At 41.9% G+C, this 25,167-nt stretch overlaps 1 protein-coding gene across 11 annotated transcripts in view; it reads left to right on the forward strand.

Moving 5' to 3' along the window:
- Window positions 1–25,167, forward strand: part of SIPA1L1 (signal induced proliferation associated 1 like 1) — a 381,563-nt gene that overhangs the window by 308,188 nt on the left and 48,208 nt on the right. For all 11 annotated transcript variants that reach the window (XM_073348513.2, XM_073348511.2, XM_073348520.2 and 8 more), the window contains 3 exons: window positions 924–1,500; window positions 2,666–2,940; window positions 15,057–15,335. In XM_073348513.2, coding sequence (XP_073204614.1) covers window positions 924–1,500; window positions 2,666–2,940; window positions 15,057–15,335 — 1,131 coding nt within the window. The remainder of the gene's footprint in view (window positions 1–923; window positions 1,501–2,665; window positions 2,941–15,056; window positions 15,336–25,167) is intronic.

Raw genomic sequence — 25,167 nt, forward strand, 5'->3', positions numbered from 1 at the left:
CAGTGCTGACCTTAAAGAAAACAGACCAATGTTTTTTAAATTGTGCATACAATCATGGTGTTTGTGCATATAGATTATATACCCACATTTTTATTCATACACAAGTAAGAAAATTTGAGTTAGTGTATCTAAATGAAAACATCAAAAGAGTGTTAGTTTTGCTAAAAATAAAACCAAGAATGGTTTAGAATGAATTAATTATTGATCTTAATTAATATGGTCAATCATAGATGTTGCCATAGTATAAATATTAAAGAATAAGTACAGGAGCCAGAATTGTTCCTCTTCACCTCATAGGTGAGTCATGTACAACTCAGAGAATGTAATATATTAATATATGCCCCCAGCAGCATTGATTTACAAAAAATTGAATATATGGGACTTACCAAAATACTTGGCTATTAACATTTTAATTGTGTTATTATTAACATATATTACAATATATTATATTGGCCACATTCTCAAGTTAGTATAAACATTGTTTTTGCATGTAATTGTACCTGAAGTAAACATGCAAATACAGAGTTTTGTGTGGGTTTCCAATGTGGGGTATTGTGAAAATTTTGCACATTATATGTAACGAAGCATTTAGTTATTAGATTATTTTTTTTAGCAGGGCAATTGAGAGCATTAAGAAGAGTGAGTGATTATTTACCTCTCTCCTCTATCCCCTTCTCCGATGTATACATTATAGAAAACTTTGAGAAACTAGCAAAGTAAAAAAATAATTGTCTGCATGTTAACTGCAGATACTTTGTGCCTCTGGTGAATCAAGCAACCTTTTCTTTTGCCAGTGTAGGTCTGTGTGAAAATCAGAGGATGACCTGAGAAGGGCATATCTGTGGGTTCTGTAGATTCCATAAACCGCTAAGGAGAAATTAAAATGTTGACACATCACTTCTTCATTTCTGTATTTCTTCTAGTGTTGCTGTGACAAGATCCAGAGATGTTCCATCCTTTGGACCACCAATCCCAAAAGGTGTTACCTTTCCTAAATCAAATGTGTTCAGGGACTTCTTACTGGCCAAAGTGATTAATGCAGAGAATGCTGCTCATAAATCCGAGAAGTTCCGTGCCATGGCCACCAGGACACGCCAAGAGTACTTGAAAGATCTAGCAGAAAAGAATGTCACCAATACACCCATTGACCCATCTGGCAAGTTCCCCTTCATTTCACTTGCTTCAAAAAAGAAGGAAAAGTCCAAACCTTATCCAGGAGCAGAGCTCCATAGTTCTGGTGCCATTGTGTGGAGTGTCCATGCAAAGGACTATTGCAAGGGTATGGAAATAGACTGTCTCCTGGGTGTATCTAATGAGTTTGTAGTTCTCATTGAGCAGGATACAAAGAGTGTGGTGTTCAATTGTTCCTGCAGAGATGTGATAGGGTGGACTTCAACGGACACAAGCATCAAACTCTTCTATGACAGGGGTGAATGTGTTTCTGTGGAGAGCTTTATCAACAACTCTGATGATATCAAAGAGGTCGTGAAAAGGCTGGAGGTTAGAATTTTTTTTTTCTAAATTAAAATTTGGTCTTTGTAACAAATGAATTACAATGCTTACAATCGCTGTTTGTTAATTAATTAATTCCACAAGGCCATTTCCTGTTTTCTCTCTCTATTCCTCCCCCCCACACACACACACCTCTACTTTGACATCTACCAGAAAGTAGCCAGCCATTGTTGGTTGTTTTGCATCAGTCAGGAGTAGCTGATGTCGTTTAAAAAGAATGAGAAAAAATTTGGTACCTTCAGGAACCATCAAGTTGTACAGTAAATGCCTGTCTAGTCAAATGATCTTATCTATTTCTCTTGTTTCCTCTTTACTCTGTCATATCCATGTTATATTTAGTCTCAAATAAAGTTTGAGTAGAAGTTGCCTTACTATGTGTCTGAACAGTGCCTAGCAAATCAGGCCCCAATCTAGATTGAGGCCTCTAGATGCTGTCTCAATACACATAATAGTAATAAAGTAAAATAAACAATTCATTGTATTGTTATTGTTTGTCTAGAAAATGTCTGTCCATCTTCACTATTTGTCCACATAATACTGTGTCATGAAGGAAAGACGTATTTGTAGCAGCTGTGTTCTCCACTACATTAAAAATAACAATTGTAAAATGAACAAGAGGGAAGGAGACACACATGCCATTGGTTCAAGCATTTAGAACCTGTAGTCACCCTGGTGCCAGTTAAGACAGTGGCAGAAGGTTTCAGTTCCACTAAATTGGATAGTTGCACGCCATCAAACTATTGTACTGAATAATGGAGAAATGGTAGTTTTGTGAAATATCCACAGACCTAGTAAAAATGTCAAATTTTAAATATGAAATACAGGTGCTTGTGTAAGTCCTCCACACTTACCTGTTGTGCACTGCCACATTCCTTTAATGTTCCTATGAAATAAGTGGAATTTTAAGGCAGAACTACAATACCACTAGTTAATTCTGTGCAATCAGCTGCTATCTTAAATATCCAGCTTGAATAAAGGGACCTGTTGGAACTGGTATTGTATATATCGGTGGGGACTTGTCTTGAGACAAAGTACTTCTGTTCCCTTTCTCCATACCCCATCTTGGACTGTGGCTGTAAAACCCAGAATTATAGCCCTCTCAGATTATAATTCATTACACTAATCACTCTTTCCTCTTCATTTCAATTCTCAGTTTGTGACAAAGGGCTGTGAGACCACGGAGATGACTTTACGTAGGAATGGACTGGGTCAGCTTGGTTTCCATGTGAACTATGAAGGCATTGTGGCAGACGTTGAGCCCTATGGCTATGCTTGGCAGGCAGGATTACGACAGGGCAGCCGGCTAGTGGAGATCTGCAAAGTGGCTGTAGCCACTCTAAGCCATGAACAAATGATTGACCTGCTGAGAACATCAGTAACTGTGAAGGTTGTCATCATTCCTCCACATGAGGACTGCACTCCACGCAGGTATTGTGAGGTGACAGAATGAGAGTTAATGCCATCTAGAGCTACCTTTGGGCAAGAAATTTATTTTGTTTTAAAAATGCAGAACTTTTCACCCTTGGTACTTTGACATTGGAATAAATTCCGGCCTGTGTAAAGATTATTAAAGAATTATGTTACAGCATCCCATATTGTCAACTGAAACAAGTTGCAAAAGGGGGCACGCTGTCTAAATTTACACTTCAGCTCCACAAAATATCTATTACGTGTACAGTAGTTTAGTAAAAATCATAATACTCTCAAAGTATCCTTCAAACTCCCACAAACACCTTGTGCAGATCACACATCTCTGAACTGACAAGTGTACATTTATGATGCATCAAAATACTAGTTAATTTTCCTCTCATTCACAGAGAACTTTTAATTCCTATGAATCCTTTTCCCCAATGCCAGATGTTCCATTCCCCTTCCAGCCAAGCAAGGCTACATGTGACTAGAGCCAGTCAATCTACCTGTGTATGTATTGGTCAGGGAACTTGCTGCAGATTGAGACTGTCTCCTCAGTGGCTGAGCTTGCTGCCTCCACAGCACTCTCAACCCTTGCTGAGTTCCAGGCAGGCTGTCAACTTTTTTATTGCTTTTATAGTTTTTAAATGTAGCATTTGATCATGGATAAACTTTTATCTGGTGGTTTTCTTGCTAAACTGAACATTCCCAATTTCCTTCATCTTTTCTTGGAGGTCTGTTTTCCCAATCTGTTTATAATTTTTATTGCTTCTCTATTCAGTCATATCACGGCTTCCCATCTCTCAAATACCATGTATTAATTCCTCATAAACAGTATTTAAATATGAGAGAAGGTAGCTATGTAGGCTGAACTTGCCCACTTTGTCAGCTCAAGTTTGTGCTTAAATTTGGTTAGAAGAAAACCAAGTACAAGAATCAAATGTGCAAATGATCTTTTTGAGGAGGTACTGTGTTACAGTGATTTGTGACATTATTATTATTTTGAGATGTGATCATCATTATAACAAAGGAGACCACCTGCAAGTTAGATAGGAGTCCTAATTGTAAAAAGCCCACTTTTGTTTTTAATCTTTTAGAATTGCCATAAGAACAACCAGGGTAGCCCATTTTGTGAATGAGAATCAAATGAGGGGGAAAGAACAGGTGCTACAACTGTCCCTAAAGTGTCAGTACAAAATTGAATGCATGTCAGAGGTTGAAATGAGAAGTGGCACAAGATCATTCTTGTGAGCTATTTGAAATGCTTTTGTACAGTATCTGGCCAGATCAGCAAATGAAAAGTCCAGCTGCAATCATGGCAAAAAAGTTAGAACGTAAAATTCTAGCACAGATCCCACTTATTTCAAATATCTTGGCTGAATTAAATTAAGCACAGCTAAAAGTAGGCTTAGCTTCAGTCTGGCCACAATCACAGCAGGAAGAGCTATAACAGTATTTTTCAAAATACTCACCCTCGTGACAGTGGTTTTGTTATTGTGTTGGGGCAAAGATCATAAGTAGCTTATTACTCAGTTATAAACTCCCAAATGCCAATTCCTCGTCCTGCCTACTGCATCCAAAAAATTCATAATGATTTATACATTTTTACATTTGTAAATTTTCGTAAATATTGAATAATAAATATATCATTAAAGACTAAAGTTTAATCTTTGCACAAAGCAATTTATTTTTAGCAATAAATTTTCCAAAGTCAAATTTCCTTTTCTGCATAATCCAGGAGATGATTTATGATTTGTATTACAGTAATATCTAAAGGCCCTAATTGAAGGGGACCCATTCTTCTATGTGCTGTACAAACATATAGTAAGTCATCCCTATCTCAAAGAGTTTATAACTTAAATATGCAAATGTAAAAGTGTGTGGCCATCCCTGCTGTTCTACCTCTGAGGGAGACCATGCCTCGTCGCAGTCTCACCCTTAGAACGGCAGTCAGTTAGGGGTGAATTAGCTGTCTTTAAAGCTCAGGCCACTTGAGCTGGGCTGAGCAATAATGAGTCTATGTGAACCCAGGCCCTCAGGTAGGGCGAGGCACCAACTGTTAGGGGCTCTGGCCTGCAGTTATAACAGAGCAGCAAAGGGTCTATGAGCCCCAGCTCTCAGTCAGGGTGGGTAGCCAGCAGTTAGGGGCTCTGGCCTGTCATCAGGGCAGGGCAGCAAAAGTCTATAAGACCAGGCCCTCAGTCAGGGCAAGACAACAACCAGTCTAAGAGCTCAGCCCTCATTAGAGGAGGTAGCCTAGGTTAGAGCAATAAAGGATCACTTCATCAGCTGTAGCTCACAAAAGCTTATGCTCAGATAAATTTGTTAGTCTCTGACTTGGTGCCCTGATGGGCGATCCACTATATTCAGTGTTCCATAAGGATAAGGTCTTGTTGCAATTGCACCCAAAATTCACTCCTAAAGTAATCCCGAACTTTCGCATAAATGAGACAGTACACTTACCTGTATTTTTTCCAAAGCTTCATATAAGCAGTGAGGATAAGAGACTCCATTCCCTGGACATGCATGGAACATTAGTGTTTTATCTGCAAAGAACAAAATCTATCAAAATGTCACCTAAACTATTCCTTTCTCTAGCAGAACAAATAAGAGGCCTCTACAGAACACAGGCATCTTCAGTAGCCTCACTTCAATAAGTGTCACTCGATGATATATGCCAAGGGGCTAAATGGAGTTCCATTCATACCTCCATGAGATATGCTATAGTACAAGCCTCCACAGCAGACACGTCCTATGGAGCAGCAGTTCTGTGATCATTTATATCAGCAGCATTCTCGCACCTATCTCCTCTTGTGAATACTGCTTGTCAGTCACTCACAGTGAATACAGATAGGGACCATCCCTGGAAGAAGAAAGAAGTTACTTATCTTATAGTAACTGGAGTTCTTTGAGATGTGTTGTCCCTATCTGTGTTCCACTACCCTCTTTTCCTTCTGCCTCAGATCTTTTCCTTGCTTCACAGTGGAGAAGGAACTGGAGAAGCACTTATTCTGCACTGCCCCTTATAGCCTCAGTTCACAGCATTAGGAGATGTGTCAATTGCTCTGCACATGTGCCCTGCTGGCAAGAATCTTTTGGTCTCAGGCACATGAAGTGCGCGCACACAGTAGAATACAGATACTGGCCGTACATCTCGAAGAACTTCATTTACTATATGATAATGCTGTTTATCCCAAAGGCTTCTAGTGGCCAAATTAGAGAGAAGCACCTAAAGTTAAGAAGGAGAGACCTGTTGCTTTCATAGATTATAAGGCCAGAAGAGACCTTTGTGATCATCTAGTCAAGCCTCTTGTATAACACCATCAATAGGACTTCCCTTAATTTCTGTTTGAACTAGAGCAACTATTTTAGGAAAAACAGCTGGTCTTGATTTTAAAAATGTCTAGTGATGTAGAGCTATGACAACCCATGATAAGTTGTTCCAATGGTTAATGACACTGTTAAAAAATGTGTGCCCTATTTCTAGTCTGTCTGCCTTTGGATCTTATTACGCCTTGTCTGCTAGACTGAAGAATCCTCTATTATCAAATTTCTGTTCCCTATGTAGGTACTTATAAACTCACCCCTCATAGAATCATAGAATATCAGGGTTGGAAGGGACCCCAGAAGGTCATCTAGTCCAACCCCCTGCTCAAAGCAGGACCAATTCCCAGTTAAATCATCCCAGCCAGGGCTTTATCAAGCCTGACCTTAAAAACCTCTAAGAAAGGAGATTCTACCACCTCCCTAGGTAACGCATTCCAGTGTTTCACCACCCTCTTAGTGAAAAAGTTTTTCCTAATATCCAATCTAAACCTCCCCCACTGCAACTTGAGACCATTACTCCTCGTTCTGTCATCTGCTACCATTGAGAACAGTCTAGAGCCATCCTCTTTGGAACCCCCTTTCAGGTAGTTGAAAGCAGCTATCAAATCCCCCCTCATTCTTCTCTTCTGCAGGCTAAACAATCCCAGCTCCCTCAGCCTCTCCTCATAACTCATGTGTTCCAGACCCCTAATCATTTTTGTTGCCCTTCGCTGGACTCTCTCCAATTTATCCACATCCTTCTTGAAGTGTGGGGCCCAAAACTGGACACAGTACTCCAGATGAGGCCTCACCAATGTCGAATAGAGGGGAACGATCACGTCCCTCGATCTGCTCGCTATGCCCCTACTTATACATCCCAAAATGCCATTGGCCTTCTTGGCAACAAGGGCACACTGCTGACTCATATCCAGCTTCTCGTCCACTGTCACCCCTAGGTCCTTTTCCGCAGAACTGCTGCCTAGCCATTCGGTCCCTAGTCTGTAGCTGTGCATTGGGTTCTTCCGTCCTAAGTGTAGGACCCTGCACTTATCCTTATTGAACCTCATCAGATTTCTTTTGGCCCAATCCTCCAATTTGTCTAGGTCTTTCTGTATCCTATCCCTCCCCTCCAGCGTATCTACCACTCCTCCCAGTTTAGTATCATCCGCAAATTTGCTGAGAGTGCAATCCACACCATCCTCCAGATCATTTATGAAGATATTGAACAAAACCGGCCCCAGGACCGACCCCTGGGGTACTCCACTTGATACCGGAGTATCAAATCACCCCTTATCCTTCTCTTTCTTAAACTAAATAGATTGAGCTTCTTCAGTCTTTCACTATGTCATGTTTTCCAATTCTTTAAACGTTCTTGTGGCTCTTCTCTGAATCCTCTCCAATTTATTAACATCCTTCTTGAACTGTTGATACCAGAACTGGACACAATATTCCTGTAGCAGTTATGCCAGTGCCAAATACAGGGATGATATAACCTCTCTATTCCTACTTGAGATTCTTCTATTTATACGTACAAGGATCTCATTAGCCCTTTGGGCCAGTCACACTGGGAGTTCACGTTCCGATGATTATCCACCATGACCCCCAAGTCTTTTTCTGAGTCTTCCCCCAGAATAGAGTCCCCCATTCTGAAAGTATGGTCTAAATTCATTCTTCCTAGATGTATGGTTTTACATTTATTCATATTAAAACTCATATTGTTTGCTTCTGCCCAGTTTACAAAGTGATCCAGATTACTCAGTATCAGTGATGTCTTTTTCGTTATTTACCAGTCCCCCAGTCTTTGTGTCATCTGCAAACTTGATCTGTAGTTATTTTGTTTTCTTCCATAACCTGGTTTTAGAATGATTATGGAGTTGCAGTAGTTACTTTGTAGACTTCGTAGTGACTTTGAAGTTGTAGCCCACTTTCATTTCTTAGCCCAATTTTGACACTTTCCCAAAACCACAAATTCCTAAAAAATAACATATAAATCCCTTTAGCTTCAGATTTGGTATTTGTGGTCTCTAGCAAGCATTGAACTTTTAGGGAAAGTGGGGTTGATTATCCAATGTATGTCAAAGGTATAAAACTTTTGTAAAAATGTAATTCATTTTGGGTTAGTATTACCTTTTTGGTTTGTAAAGCATTATCTCAAAATTAGCTGTACTAGGAATCTCAAATTTATATTTTTCTTGTGTCCTAGACAAAATCTAGCATGTGGGATTTTTTCTTTTCATTCACAGGGTAAACATGTTGAATGTATTCCTTGCAGAGTTTTTAACCTTAAAATGGTCAATATCCAGTGAACAGATAAGGTTAATCAAACTCTGATTAAGCTTCATTTTAAAAAAAAAAGTCATATCCCAGTTGGTGCAGCTGACTGCATGATCCTGTGGGAGGCCTTATGTTTGAAGAATTTCTGATGATCAGTTTTATGTTTACTTTTAATAGGTATGTTTTAATATCTCCAGAAGACTCAATCTTTTTTGAGGGTTTCTTTGCTTTCTATCATTCAGTGAAAGCAACAAATAAAAAGCCTTTTGTTGGTTAAGGAGGAGTTCCTGGTTCATGTGGCTGCTCAGTTCCTTGTTCAGGCCCTGCCTCGTTTAAAGTGTAAATTAACTCACTATGTAAGTTTTAAATAGACCATTAATTGACATTCTCTTAATGTGTATATTAATATTTTGCTCTGGGACTGTAGTAATATTTCGCATCTACTGGTAGAAGGGAGGGTATAAAGCAGTGGTCTGAACCGCTGAACTTGAAGGCTTTAGTGACTGGTGCATTAGTCTTCCTGTTCTGTCCAAGCCTCTGCTGGTCCCAGTGCACTTCTGCTGTCCAATTCGTATTCTTTTGTTTGTTCTCTAACCTGCAGTGCTGTTTTGGTAGCTCCAGATTCTTCTTCAAATGATGGTCCCAATGTGAATTCCACAAATGGGTGCACATGCGTGCCATGCGCCTGAGTCCGGAAGTGTTTGTATCCATTGACCCGCACTTGCATAGTGTGTCTCCTCTTGCTCCCAGCTGAGGATATAATAGGTAGTGCCTCTCCAGTTCCCTTTCAGTGCCGCATGGCTTGTGTCGGAACCCCAGTTCCTTTGTGCTCTTAGTTTTTCTAAAAGAATGACTTACTTCTGATTTGGTATATATAGCTGTATACTGTCTTTTCTAGGGTAGTTAGATAAATTATTACAATTAGTGTAGTTTCTTTCCCCATTTGGGGACCATCTCCCCACCAGAGAGTATGCCCTGGAATCCAGGTTTTAAAAACTGCTTTTCTTGCCCACGCTCATTCTCTGTGAGAGACAAGCACCAGTGGTGCCTCACACTTTTTGAAGCTTGCTGCTCCATCTGCAAGTCTTTCCCGCCCAGAGCCCAAGAAGCTCGAGAACTCTACCTCCATAAATACTTTATGGAGGAAGCCCTGAGACCGAGGGCACATTCAGATCAGGGACTGGGAGACCCCCTGTACAGCAGCCATTATTGGCAGTGAGTGCTCCTCTGAGCACCTTGCATGCCCCAGAATCAATGGTACTGAAGGCCAATGACAAGACCCTGCACGAGTGTAAAAAACACTCTCATGGGCATAAGAGCAGATCCCCGCCATGGACTGCTCCCAAGTGCAGCGTTTCCTCCCCAAGTGGGGCCAGGTCTGGTGAGATGTCGCACGCAGATCCAGCCAGACCAGTGCCCATGTTTCCCCATGTGGAGGGTAAGACCAGGTGCAAACAGGATCCGACGCTGCTAACAGCAACCTTGGAACCCAGGCATTCAGAATGCCCACTGGTATGTGCTGCCTGATCTGGTACCTCTGTGCCTCCCAGACAGGCTGGCTCAGCAGATGCAACCAGGCCCCTCTGGCATCTCCATGGGAACACTGTGGACTCCTGTACACTCTGAGCCTTTCCTGTTGGTAGAGGAGCTGAACCTACCCTACCCACAACTCCTGTCTGGTTCTCTCACCTATGACATCTCTACTCCAGAGGATGAACCTCTTCTGCTGCTGCCCAAGAAGCCTGTCCCATTGCGACACCGCAACCCCCCAGTACCGACGATTCCCTCTTTGCCAGAACAGTTGTCAGAATCCGAGGAGTTCTCGGAGACGGAACCCTTGTTCTCCCTGATGTAACACCAGAGTCTAGACTCACAGCCCAGACTGCCTTGCTCCTCGGTATATGGTCCGGTAACGGAGGCCTGGAATCACTACCTGTGAGGTCACCATACCTGAGGGGCCCTTCTTTTTGGCCATACTGGGATCCCTACCACAAACACCAGGCATCATCTCAGGTATCCTATTGGCTGTACCCCACTTGCCCATCAATGCCGTTTATGAGGAGGAGGCAGACATTGAACCAGTACTGCCAGCCCCTCTGATCCCTGCTGCTGCATCCCCATTGCCTGATGAGGCGCTTATTCTGCTTCCGCTCTCTCTGCCATACAACCCCCATAAATATCAGGACTTGCTCTATAGGGTAGTGGCAGACCTGGGTACCCGGTCCAAGGAGGATCAGGACCCACAACATCAACTTCTCGGCATCCTCCAAACCAAGGGGCCCTTTTGGGTAGCTTTACCCATTAACGAGGCCGTCCTTCAACCAGCGGGGCAATGTGACACGTCCCTGCCTCCTGTGCCCCCACACTTCAGAGGGCGGAGAGGAGATATTTCCTGTCTGCTAAAGGACTGGATTTTTTTACACAGCCAGCTCCCTGGTTGTCCATGCAGCAGCAGAGCAGGGACTCCAACACCCTCAGACATCTACCCTTCAGACAGAGTAGCTGAGTGGATGGACCTGCTGGGCATGAAGGTATATTCTTTGGCAGGGCTGCAGTTCTGCATTGCTAACTACTAGGCTCTGCTAGCCAAGTATGATTTTAACAACAACAAACCAGCAGAGTTCAAGGACAAGCTGCCACTGGCGCATCATTAGCAATTCCATGGGCTGGTAAACAAAGGGCATCTGGTTGCCCAGGTGGGCCTCCAGACCTCTGTGGATGCAGCCGACGTGTCCTCTCGCACTCTAGTGACCGAGATAGTTATATGTACTGGGACTCATGGCTACAATCATCTGACTTTCCCATGGAGGTCCAAAGTACAATTGAGGACCTTACCTTTGATGAGAACAAGTTGTTCCACAAAAAAACAGACAAATCCCTCCACTCACTGCAAAACTCCAAAGCCACACTACTGTCCCTTGGTGTGTGTATATATACACCAGCTCAGCGATTCAGGCAGTACTGAAGCCCTCGCCCCCATGGGACATTAATCTTGTTCTCTCCATCCTCACAAAGCTCCCTTTGAGCCGCTGGCAACATGGTCCCTCTCCCACCTCTCAAAGAAAGTGACATTCTTGGTCGCCATTACCTCAGCCAGACAGGTCAGTGAACGGGCATCCATGATGGCAGACCCTCCCACCCACGATATTCCACAAGGACAAGATGTCCTTAGAGCTGCACCTAAAATTCCTCCCAAAAGTGGTGGAGTGCATCCACCTGCCAGTTTTCTGCTCCAAACTGCACGCCTCCCCAGCTGACACTTCCTTGACATCCGCCGTGCACTGGCATTCTACCTACACAGTATCCTATCCTTTCACACATCACCAAAGCTATTGGTAGTTGTCATTGAATGGTCAAGGATCAAGCCCTGTCATCCCAACAAATCTCCAAATGGGTGTCAGGGAGCATCCGCGCATGCTACAAACAATCCAACATACCCGTCTGATAGTCACAGCGCACTCTATGCAAGTGTGACTCATTGGCCTCACTAGCAGACGTCTCCTGGCAAGACATCTGTTACGCAGCAACATGGTGCTCCATCCACATGTTCACGAGACACTACGCCATCGCATAAGAGACGGCTATAGATGCTGCCTGGGGCCCGGCCATACTGCAGACCACACTTCCATTGGGATCCTCTCACCCACCTCCACACTGATCACTGTTTGCGAGTCACCCACATATCGAATACACGTAGGGACCATCACTTGAAGAAGAGGAAAAAGAGGAGGAGGTTACTTATCTGTAACTGGAGGTTCTTTGAGATGTGTGGTCCCTATCTGTATTCCACTACCCACACTCCATCACCTCTGCTTCAGACTGGATTCCAAAATGGTTAGAGGGAGGTTGGAGTCGTGTTGGCCCCATACTACCTGTTGTACCCTTGGCTGGGGGCATGCGGAAACTCACTATGCACATGCAGGTCAACAAACACTGCTAAGAAACTCTTCTGGACTCAGGCGGAAGATGCACATGTGCACCTACATATGCAATACACATTGGGACCACACATCTTGAAGAACCTCCTGTTACAGGTAAGTAACCTCCACTTCCAGTCTCATAATCACCATTGTGGGTTAAAGCAGGATTTCTCAACCCATGGGTTCCCAGAATGTGTCACAAAGGATCATGGGGGAAATTTAGTCCCTGCAGAGATTGGAGCCCACCTCCAAGGGGGCGGGGGGGATGGAACCTCAGGGAGTTGCAAAGCCCATCCCGCATTCACCCTGTAGAGCTGGCTTCTGTGGATCTAGTCTTGTGGGGCTCTGCTCCCAGCTCCAGGCATCATGCCCTGGAGTATGGGGTCACAGCTCAGGTTTGGCCCAGCTGCACTTTTGTCATGAGGATATGGGTCAGACTGGGCCAAATTTGAGTAAGTGCGCTGTGACCCCGGAGGTCTCAGTGCCTAGAGAAGGAGCCATCCTCAGCCAGCCTCGTGGGACAGGAGATGCCACTATGGTATGCACAGTGTTGTTTAGTTACTCCTAGGGGAAGTCTGTGCCACTGTGCAAGCACAGAATTAATTCCCCTTGTAGATTTTACTCTTTCCCTGGGAAAAATTGATTCACACACCCCTCCCTAGCAGCAGTGTGTGGGGGTGGGGGGGCATGTCTGGTTTGGGCATTAGGAGCAGCCAGGGTAGTCACAAATCACTGCATTGGGAGGCAGCGCTGAGCTCTCTCTTTCTGGTTCTCACTCACTATCGTGGTGTGCTCAGAGATGGGCAGCGCTATAGATGCCCCAGCGCTATAGACACCCCAGCCAATGGCTCCTAGCATGCACTGGGCTCCAGCTGCTAGTTCCAACTGGGTGGGTGGGAGAGACACTTCCTCTTCCCCTGCACTGGCCACTCCCGGGGCAGAATCAGACCCATCTCCAGGAACCTCATCACTCCCCAGCCTGTCTTCCCAACCCCCATGCATCCTGACCCCCTCATATACACTCAGACACCCCCTGCATCCAGACCACCCACCAAGCCCCACCCCCTGTATCTGAGCCCCAACCACCTTCACTTGGACCCCCCAACAGAGTCCCATTCTCCCTACACCCAGAATCCCCAAACAAGCCCGTGTATCCACATCCCACTCCCAGCTGAGCCACCCGCACCCTGATTGCTCCACACACAACCCTCTCATTCCACACCTGGATTCCCCCCCCCCCCCCCCCGCCACTAAGCCCCTCCACACTTCGATCCTGCCAGGTTGCGCCTGCTTGCTTCACATCTGGATCCGAGGCGGGGTAGGGCTGGGCAAGTGTGTCTGTGAGACTCTGTCCCGCTCGCTTGCTGTGGAGCCATATAGATATGTTAATATGCCTAGTAAGGAATCAGTTTGTCAAAAAAACATTTTTTGAATCTTTTTTGTTGCTTGTATTGTTAGACATACTTGCTGAAAGGTATTTTGAAATAAATTACGAAAATCATTGAAAACGGCATGATTATGTTGTGTTATTTTGACAAAATATGCAGAATTTTGCAGAATTTTTAATTTTTTGGTACAGAATTCCCTCAGGAGTATTTAGTATTGACTATGTTAATGTGTTTATAGTGGCTAAGAAATATTTAGTAAGCCAGATTTTTGTTTGTAACTCAAGCTATTTACTGTGTCAGGACAGGTCATCAAAGTTTACAAATGTGTCCTGAGCTCAAAAAGGTTGAGAACCACTGGATTAAAGCACATCCAGTTGAATGGAACTTTGAGTCACTCACTGGTACATCCATATTCTTTATTTGGTAAATTGATAGTTACTAGAAAACATTGGGAACCATTACTAGAAAGAGTGACACATTGAACTCAAAATTCAAGATTTAAAGGTAACTGTAACTGTCTGACCTGGCCTTCAAGTTGGAGTTGAAGTGAGGTGCAACAATGGACAACCTATGCTTTTGGATGCTTTGAGGGGTGATCTCTGAGCAAATGTATAGAACTTATACACTCTGTTGACTGTATAAAAAACTAGAAGCAGCTCAATCTGAATTTTCCCTTTTTTGGATCGGGTTTTAGAGTTGGGCTCATTGCAAATAAAATCCCATTGATCAGACTCCTTATCATTGAATTGTAGAAGATAGAGATAGATCTACTATATTAGCTCATCTAATCTATTCCATGTTTCTCGGGGTTTGTCTTACCAACTGTCTATGTTTTAGTATTGTTTATAAGCCTGCTGCAACAAAAGTTAAGGCAACAGAAAAGACATGTATTACAGTGGTTCCCAAACTTGTTCCGCCGCTTGTGCAGGGAAAGGGATGTACTGGCTGCCGCTTCCAGCAGCTCCCATTGGCCTGGAGCAGCGAACCGCGGCTGCTGGGATCCGCGATCGGCCGAACCTGCAGAAGTGGCAGGTAAACAAACCGGCGCGGCCCGCCCCGCCAGGGGCTTTCCCTGCACAAGCGGTGGAACAAGTTTGGGAACCACTGATGTATTAAATAGGATTAAAACCTTCTGTTTAATTGTTCCATTTGCCAGCACTTATCAATGTAATTCTAGGCAATACTTATTTTTCTTTCTTTGGTATGAACAAATATCTTACCTGTGTATTCATTTTCTTTCTTCCAGAAGTTGTTCAGAAACCTGTCGCATGCCAGTGATGGAATACAAAGTGAATGAAGGAGTTCCATATGAGTTCAAATTCCCCTTCAGAAACAATAACAAATGGCAACGAAATGCGAACAAGGGGCAGGGGCCTCATATGTCACAGGTACCGTCCCAGATACAAAGTCCAGGAACCTCTAGGATTGGTTCAGGGAAAGGAGAAGGGAAAATGCCACCCCAAGAGCGAGCAGCCAACATTCCCCGCAGCATCTCTAGTGATGGACGTCCATTGGAGAGCCGGCGGTATGTATGCTGTTCACAAACTAATTTTCAACACTTTTCAGAATTTTTTCCAAAACAAAACACATTACATGTATTTTCAAATATTTTATTCAGTATATCTTGCAAATAACTAAAAACATGGACCAGAATGGAATAACTTATTACTGCTGTTTGCAAAATGAGATGGTATTGCATTGTTGGAATCTGTTTTGTTATGGCATATTTTGAAATTGATGTATTGCTTTTTAAATTTGGTGGGACCAGAACTGAAATCCTGGACCCAAACACACCTGGACTTTTGGATGTTCCAATTCTGGATCCACATTTTGTAGCATTGTGGAAGTCAGATACAGCTGAGAAATAGCATGAGGTAATATATTTAGCTAATGATAAAATTCATGCCACAATATAGAGAGGTGAGGGAGGCAAATTTCCCTGATATGATTGAGAAGTCATTTAACTTCAGAGCCAGAGAACAAGTAGCTTAAAGTTTAAATTTCTACTCAGCCCCATCATGTCTCAATATTTCCATCACTTTAAGAATGGGAGATGTGGATGATAGTACTGAAATGTAGTGACTTTGTTTTGATTATCTCAGTAAATCTGTTAGCATCACTAGACTTACACAGAGATGGGCGGTGGGCAGGGTGGTGGGCGAAGTATGTTTTTGTAGACGACCTTACATGTCGTGTATGTAGACCATGTTTGAATAATGATTTACACATCTGGAAAATACAAAGAAGTGGACAATACATGCTATAAATTACAGAACTCTTTTTAAATACATGGTATGGTGAATTAATTCATTAAAGCATTCATTCATGTAGCCAAAAATTGAAGGAGAGAGAAATTAAGAGGCGGCATAGCCAAGGGAGAAAAACTATAGTGATAAGATTGGAAGCTCAAGTGTGGCCCAGCCCAGCAGTTGACAAATGATGATGACTCCTAAGGTGTTGATAGACTATAGTTTTATTTCTTTCTCAGTCAGTGATTTTTATATTGCATTTACACCCTTTTAAAAAACAAAATTAAAATAATCATTTTGCTCAAATTGTTGATTTGTATTTTGCCTCATAAGGAAAATGTGCAGTTGAGAATTTTAGGAAAGAACTTGCTTGTTTTACCAGTGGTTCCATGGTAGCACCAGTGTTTTTAACACCGATAGTTAAATTGGTCTTAACATAAAAAGCCAGAAGCTTCTTGAGCTTTGTCTACACAGTTTCCTGTTGATTTACCAATGTTCGCACCGATGGGAATTTTTTTCTAAAGTTGTCTTGTATACAGAAGGCCATAGAAGTCAGTTTGACATTTGACATAAAGTTATCTTACCTCTGACCTGTCTGTTTGGATTGTATGCTCAGTTATGTAGCATCCACAGGATATACCTGCATAGTAATGTTGAAGGGAACCTTGGCCTGTGTTTTCAGAGCAGCATGGAATGATGTTTGCCCACTCCTATACTGCAGGATTTCAAATTATAATCATAATGGCAAGACACACAGTGTTTGGTGGAGACTTTGCAAAACAGAAATTACATTTCCACACCGTTCAGTGTTTGTATTGTAAATGTGAAACCATGAGTTTGAGATTGCTTGGTTTCCAAACCATTTTAACCTTTTTTGTCCCCCTCTCCTTAAAATCTAACGTTCTTTCTAAAGCATTTTTTTTTAAAAAGGTTAATATTATGTCTGTTCAACTCTAAATACCTGTTATCTAAGGGGTTTTTTTTTTGGGGGGGGGGGGTTTGCCTTCTCTCTTTCTCTCCTTGCTCAGAGTTTGCTAAAGAGTTTAATTTTGTGGGCAGGATCTAGTTTTATGTAAAACAGCAGCTGTTTAATGTTCACTTGTTTCCAGTTAAGATAAAGAAATAAATACTTTTGTGATGTTAACGGAACACTGAAATATTAATAGGCTCATACATTGTCACATCATTTTTCTTTCTCTTAAGTTGCGTAATTCTTTGTACTTTTAGTAAATAAAATCCAAATGCGTCAGTGCTTTTATTTGTTTATTTATTTTAATGTAAAGGTCCTAATGCCTACAGAGATTAGATTTTTATAGCTAGCGAAGAAATACTTTGTCTGCTTTGAATTTTCACCATTGACTCCCATACTTCCAAAAGTGAAGAGATCACACATGGATGGTGCAAGACAGGCAAGGAACATGTAGTCAAGTTTTAACACTGACAATGCCTAATTAAGGACACTCCTTGCACATTCTGTGCATGATCCTTGCAGTTTTTCTAGTGCCCACTGAATCAACTGTACTCCAGTTCACTTTGTTGGTCTCTACTTTGCACTATTAGAAACATTAGAGGTACGTGGTTTCAAAGAGGAAAGACCTTGTATTAGTTCTCTGTTCACTAGAGTGTAAGATGGCAAAGAGAAGCAACAGTTAACTGGAATATAAAGCCGTTTCATCCTTTTTTCCCCTTCTGAAGTCAGAATGGAGATTTAGTTGTAAAAATCTAGTGAGAGCCGAGGAAAATGCTATTAGTCACTATTGATATTTGAGGTTGATGGGAGCCCCCTTGGATTTAGAGAGCTGTTATCAATTAAGTCTACAGAAAAGAATCTTTCTTGATATTAGCTATCCAGTGCTGAAGTAGTAGGGTCATTAATAGATAGTAGAACTGCTTACATACTGTCTGTTTGCATAAAGATTTTGTGTACTTTTGTAATAAACTAAAAAAGGATCCTGCATCACAAATGTTTTGACATGAAGGATAAATGAAGTCTGTTATTCATATAATACATACTGTATAACTATTCATTAATTGTGATGAGAGACTGGATCCATTCAAACATTAATTTTAAAATTGTCACCTAATATAATGAAAATAATATCCTTTTTTTTTAAAGTGACAGTCGCCTACAAAAAATTTCTTTCTCTGTAATGTTTACATTCTGCCCCAGCAACTTACATGTGTCTTTAGAAGGGAATGTGAAGAACAATTTTTCTAGTTTAAATTAAATTCAGATTGTAATTATTCTGCCTACATACAAACTTGAATATGGCAAAAACTGAAGTGTAAAAGAAGAAGAATCAACCCAAAGATGACAAAGGGTTGACTAGACTTCAAAGGTTTGCCACTTTTTAAGTGTGTTGGCAAATCAGCCAAATCTCCCTTGTGTGGATGCTGTTATATCAGTATAAACGTGCTTATACCACGACATCATCTTCTGGTTCTAGGAAAAAATAAGCTTTACTGGTATAAGGCACCTTTATACTGGTATAACTACACCTAGGCTAGGGCTTTTACTGCCATAACTATGTCAGCAAACAATCACACTCCTAGCAGACAGTTATTCCAGAATGCTTTTAAAGTGTAGACCAGTGCAAAGAGTGATCAGAGCTTTGATTGTACGTAACATATAAAAGAGGGCAGCTCCCAGCACAACAGTGGACCCTTAAGCTCTGGTTCATACTAATTCAGTGAAGAAATTTACCAGCTATCTACATCAACACCACTTTAAGCAGAAACTTGATTTTTTTTTTTCAGTTTCCTAGTCAAATACTGACCTAACTGAAATATATTTAACTTATAAACCTGAAAGTGATCATCAGAGGCGGAGGGAATTCTGTTGAAGAGTTAGGGCTAGGATTGATTTGTGCTTTCTCCCATGCTTAGGAAAAGCTCCCTGTAAATATCTGCAAAACTAAGTCTATGTCTATGCTACTGAGCCTATGCTGGCATAGCCCCCTTGTGTTGCAGCATATACAACCAGAAGGATGTTAGCTACACCAACAGAAGCACTTTTCTGTGTCAGCATAGCTATAGCTACACTGAGGGTTTGTCAATATTTGGCCGGGGTGTTTTTTTCCACACTCCTCACCAACATAGCTATTCTAGTATATGTTTTAAGTGTATCCCAAGCCTAACTCATTATTCTCCTTCAACATCCTCTACTTTCTCTCTAGATCTCTACTTTGCTCTGAGGCCTACAAAAAATCGGGACAACATGCTGACCAGTATTGTCTCATTGCTTCCTTGTCTTTGGGGCAGGGACTGTCTTTGTTCTGTGTTTATGCAACCTCTAGCACAATGGAGTCCTGGTTCATGACTGAGATGCCCAGGCGCTACTGCATAATGCAAATATAAATAACAACGATTGTGCCACAGAGTTCCACCCACCTTTGGGACATACTCCAGAAATGGGCAGATAATCCTTTGTTTCCCCTTGCCTCCAACCTCCAGACTGTGAATGTAGGGATTCAAATTGCCCACTAACAAACATTGTTTAGGTTGCTGTAGACCCAGTCTTCCAGACTTAAGAGTTTCAGGGCTGCTCTAACTTGTGCCAGCTGCCCATTGCCTGGAGCAGTCAGGGATTGATGGAGTGTTAGGCAGGCCAGACCTTTCTGCCTGTGACCAGCCACATCCTCTCTGCTTGCTACGCCAGCCCTACGTTTCTGGACAAACCTTTAAGCAGCAAGAATACACTGGCTTTATGGTTTCTTTGACCCTGGCTGATCTATCACTAAATGGCAGCAGCCAGAGCCAGCACCTAGCCCTTTGCTTTTTGTTGGTTAGTGTGTGGTGTTAGTGCTACAGATAAATCTCTTTTATTTGGTGGGTTTGGGTGAAATAAGCTAACAAGTTTTGTAGATAGTTTGGTGTTCAGAAGTGATGGATGCCATTTCTGTGTACTTCCCTTAGAAGGTTTTTGTGTTTCTGGTTTTCTACTTAAGAAAACAAACACAGTAACAGCCTGCAAGTTTTCCAAAGTGGTTGACACTTTTTCTGGACTGGCTATTGAGAAAAATGGTGGTTCTGGAGTGTTTTCGTTGGATAGTTTGAGGTTAAAGTTCCATGGAGGTAGAGCTGGAATATCATTGACAGTTTCTTCAGTTGCTCAGTAACTGCTGCTGCTTGTCCGGTCAGAAATTTACCTGGCTTTGTTATTTTTCAGAACTTTTTGCTCTAAATTGATTGCCATCTTTTTATTTTTTGTAGTTTTATGTTCAGGGTGTTTTTCTCCCCTGTTTGTTTTTAATGATGGCATTGGGTATGGGAGGAGGGAGTTGATGGCTGCGGAGAGGAGAAATAAGAGTGACTGTTTTAACTGGAAATTAGGAGTAGAGCTGAGCAATTTTGCTCCTTTCTCCACGTCCCCACACCGGCCGTTCGGGGCCGATTTGAAAAAATGTGGTTCAGTTCAAATGGCAACAGTTTTGTTTTGGGTCAAACAAAACACTTTGACTTGAAATGATTTTTTTTTTCATTTTGTTTTCAGGTTCAACCTTCTTTAAAAAAAATAAATCTTGAAGCAAAAATGCTATTTTGAAATGAAAAGTCTAAAAGGCTAAGGGATAGCCAGGAGGATTGTATTCTGACTTCAGTTCATGGTTTGTGTTTTAAGGGATGCTGCAGCTGTGAAACTTGCACATAATAAATTGATCCAGGTGGCCCTTTGAGCTATGCACTTGAGATGATTTGTGGGACAAGCTTATGTAGCAGTATTAACAACCATTCAGCAGAAATAAAGTAATCTAATACCATCATCATCTCCATTCCAACCGTGTGGAGTTTAAGGATGAAACAGAGAAGCACTGTAAAATTTTTGGCTTACATTGGACCTGACACAATATTGAATTTAATAGGTCACAGTTTTATTGCTGATACTATGTTAACATCTGGAAGACACTAAATATTTCCAGGGCTTAACTTAAAAAACAGCTTAAAAGAAAGTAAGTATTTTTCTTACCTTTTTTTTTTTTGAGTGATCAACTAATGGGACTAAACTGAGTGGTACCTTTATGCTGTTGAATCTTGTTGCTTTTGAGACTGAAAACCTGTATGTCAGTTCAAGTGAGTTTCCAGTTGACATTTGCCATATCAGAGATTGTTCTTTAGCGAATCTAGTTATGGTGAAAGGTGCTGGATTAACAGTCCTGGAAACTGAAGCAAATTATTCTTCCACTGTATAAATAAAACATAGTTTTCCCATATTGTCCTTTGAACATATATAAGTGTGACCTGGAGGGACTGCCTCTGAGGCTGAGATGGTAGTTCAGTAACAGTTCTTGGCTTCTGGGTACCATGAAGGGTGCCAATTATTGCCAGCTGTTTTCGTGTTTTTCTAATACAGGCACTTATCCACTAGGGCGTGAGCTGAGACACTGACTTATTTTTCAGCCCAGTGGAACTCTATTTCATACAACCCCTACGTTCTGTGGCACTGTTAATTCAGTCAATCATCATGAAATATTCTTCATTCTTATCCCCTACCACTACATAAACACACACAACTATAATTTATGCTTGAAAATAGTTATTAGCATAAAACTAATCAATGATTATTTTCAACAGTGATGATATTTGAGGTTGAGTGTTTTTGCTATGCTCTTCATGGTAGCCTGGTTACAACTTTTAGGCCACAGCTGTGTTGTCCACCAGGTAGCCCAGCTCAAAATCTTTGTTTCCATCCCCCAGGTCCACTGGACCCAGCAAGCAGGGAGCTTTGTAATCAGTTTCAGTGAACTATCCATTCTCTGGACAGCCTGTACTTCTGACTCATTGCTTCCCAGATACAAGATAGATACCTGTGGCTCCCTGACATCCAGTAGTCTTATTCCATTGAATAGTTCAGGGAGTATGCACCATAGCCCAGATAAGTCCCTTATGGTGAGCAAGAGACTGTTGTAGGCAAATCCCAGCAGGGTAGGGAGACAAGATGTTTGGGCACTTAGTTGTAGCAAAGTGGTGAGTTCCACAACAAAGATGTTGAATTCCATGGCATCTTGGAAAAATTCCAAAATCTGTTCTAGCTCCAGAATCATGTATTTCGTGGGGCCATGATTGAAATGAATGGGGCAGTTCATGTTTCTCAAAGTTACCATTTCAGCAGGGACTTCTTTATTGGTTTCCACAGGATTCACTTTTTCAAGCTTATGCCCAATGGGGGCTGCCGGAAGCGGCGGCCAGTACATCCCTCAGCCCACACCACAGGGTGTTTTCTCACACCCTGGATTTGTGCTGGAAATGGCCCAACTTGATTATCATACACATTGTAAGGAGAGTGATCACTTTAGATAAGCTATTAGCAGCAGGAGAGTGGGGTGGGAGGAGGTATTTTTTCATGCTTTGTATGTATATAAAAAGATCTTCTACACTCTCCACAGTATGCATCCGATGAAGTGAGCTGTAGCTCACAAAAGCTTATGGTCAAATAAATTGGTTAGTCTCTAAGGTGCCACAAGTACTCCTTTTCTTTTTACTTTAAAGTGGTGGTGATGAAAATAAAAAACACAAAAAATAAACATGTCTGAATAAACTTTTATTTAAGGAAGACACAATGAAGTAATTACAGTATTTCCTGAAGATGGTGAAATGAATTCATTTTGTTGAAGAATTATGGATAGTGAAGAATAGAGAAGTGGTCTAACAAGGAAATGGAATTAAAGCAAATTTTCACTGGTATATATCCAGCAACTCTTGTTTGTTCATTTTAGACTTGTTGCCTTGAAAAATTATAAATCATTTTTTATTTGCGAGGGTTCAGATTTGACTATGACTGGAATATAAATTTCTCTTGATTAATCAAAATCTTCTTTAAGTAAATTCAGTATGGCCATGCTACAATATTTTTTCAACTGAGATAAAAATTAAATAAAGATCAGGCTTGCAGAATATGATATTACCAAAATGTTCAGTTGAATTTTATTTCGTTTCTGCATGTCAATACAACACTTAATGTCTTAGTTAACCTTTTTTTATACAGATTGATATTTTTATGATTTGAAAGTTTTAACTGAGAGAGACAGTATTAAGAATAAAGGTGTGCATATCCATCTAGCTTCTGAGCCTTCTGCTTCAGATTGGAGTGTCCCCTTTTTTAGGCTTTTTTTCCCCTGCCTCTCCACAGTGCACTGGCCACTGTTCTTCTTTCCCCCTGCCCCACACGTTAACTGTAGTGCATCATACTGCCTCCAGAATGCATTTCAAAATTAAACTTGCTGCTTACTGTCATTTTCAGGTTGTGCTTTATTCAGCCGTTCAGTGTTCCTCAAACTGCTCAGTGAAACTTACTTCAGGGCTAACTGTCCTTTTTGGAAGTCGGTTGTGCTGGCAGCACAGGGAGCTAGAATGGCATCTGAACTGGAGGGAGTACATGGGGAATAGCCGTAGTAGAAATTGATTGGTTACAGGTTGTGTGTGCACGTGCATGTGTCTGTACGTGTGTGTACATATAAAGCGTGCATACAAGGAAGAGACTGCTTGGGAGAAGGGAGTGGGCATGGAAGAGACAGGAGACATCATTAAGGGGACTTACTCTGGCTTCTTAAAAAGAAAACGTTTAGAAGTATTAGTTTTTACAGAAACCAGACCAGACACATAGCAAATATTAAAAGTAGCCTCTGATTAGGACTTGGCTCCAGGCTCTGGCTATGTGTTTCAGGCTGAGTAAAAGGAGTGCTACTGTGGGAGGGGCTGAAAGTGTGCAGCCTTCTCACACTGCTGATAGTGTTGTGTGGAGGTGGAGGAAGGGAGCAGATGGGCAGGGGAAAGAAACTATGTGGGGGTGGGGGAAGTACAGTAAGGAGCAGAGGTGAAAGTAAGCCGGTATGGTCTGGTACAGGATACTGGCAAGAGCCGGTACACAGCCGACTGTACCGGCAGGGGGCAGCTTCACCAGGCCAGCAATTTAAAGGGCCTGGGGTTCCTGGCAGCGGCCAGAGCCACAGGCCCTTTAAATAGCTGCCAGAGCCCCGCTGCTGGAGCCCTGGGGTGGTAGCAGCAGCAGCAGCAGCAGCCGGGAGCCCTGGGGCTACTGCTACCATGGGGCTCCGGCGGTGACTAAAAGGGCCTGAGGCTCCCAGCCGCAGGCCCGGGCCCTTTAAATATTTATTTAAAGGCCCTGCCTCTTGCCATTGAGGCCCCATCCCCTTCCGGTTGAGGCCCTGCCCCCTGCAGAGGACTACAGCCCAGAGTACTGGTAAGTCCTTTAAGTTACTTTCACCCCGGTAAGGAGACTAATTCCAAATCTCTGTGTAGCCTCTTGTTGAAAAATGGCAGCTCTGCATTGAAAATGCATGGCAGCAAAAGTGGGAAAAGCCATCCACAATTCACTGGCAAGCTCATAGAAAAGAATTCCATTCGCATGAAGGCATATACAAAAGAGTAGCTAATTCTAGACCTAAGAGAGACATCAGTGTTGCTGTAAAAAATCTGTGAGCTGGAAAAGCATGGAAATAAGCATCCCATGTTCAATAGTACTACAGGAAATTCCTTTTTAAACTAAGTAGACTATACCTACTTAGGTGAATGTATCTGCAGTTAAGCATTTTGATTTGAAAAGGCTCATCAGCATCTACACACTTAGATTGGGATTTTCAAAGGAGCATAACAGAGGTAAGCACCAAACTCCCACTGAAATTCAGTGCTGTTGAGTGCCTAGTTTCCTTAGGGTCCTTTGGGAAATGAGACTTCTTTGATATGGGACAGGTGAGAAGCTTGAGTATACAGGCCAAACATATTCTGAGATGGAGGCTTAAACTTGAGCTTTAATTTCTTTATATTTATACTGAAACAATGAGTGACTCTTTTAAAGGCTTCAGTTTCACTTTCAAAGTTCTCTAGACTCTTGTCAAGCATAGGAGGGTGCAAACAAAACGTGACGATACAATCATCCCAGTTAACAGAGAGATTCACTTTAGTTTCCTAACCTTATTTAAAGATGAGCATTATTTAAAAAAAAAAACAAAAAAACCCTACTCAGTCATATAGTTATTCAGGTAAGAAACTAGTTTATTAGCAATACTACAGCAGGAAAGTAGTATGAAATGAACAAAGCAGTCCATCATAAATTTATGCTAGCATACAAAATATACCTTGTTCGCTGCTGTGAAT

This window comes from Lepidochelys kempii, chromosome 6, assembly GCF_965140285.1.
Source record: "Lepidochelys kempii isolate rLepKem1 chromosome 6, rLepKem1.hap1, whole genome shotgun sequence".
Classification (NCBI taxonomy): Eukaryota; Metazoa; Chordata; order Testudines; family Cheloniidae; genus Lepidochelys; species Lepidochelys kempii.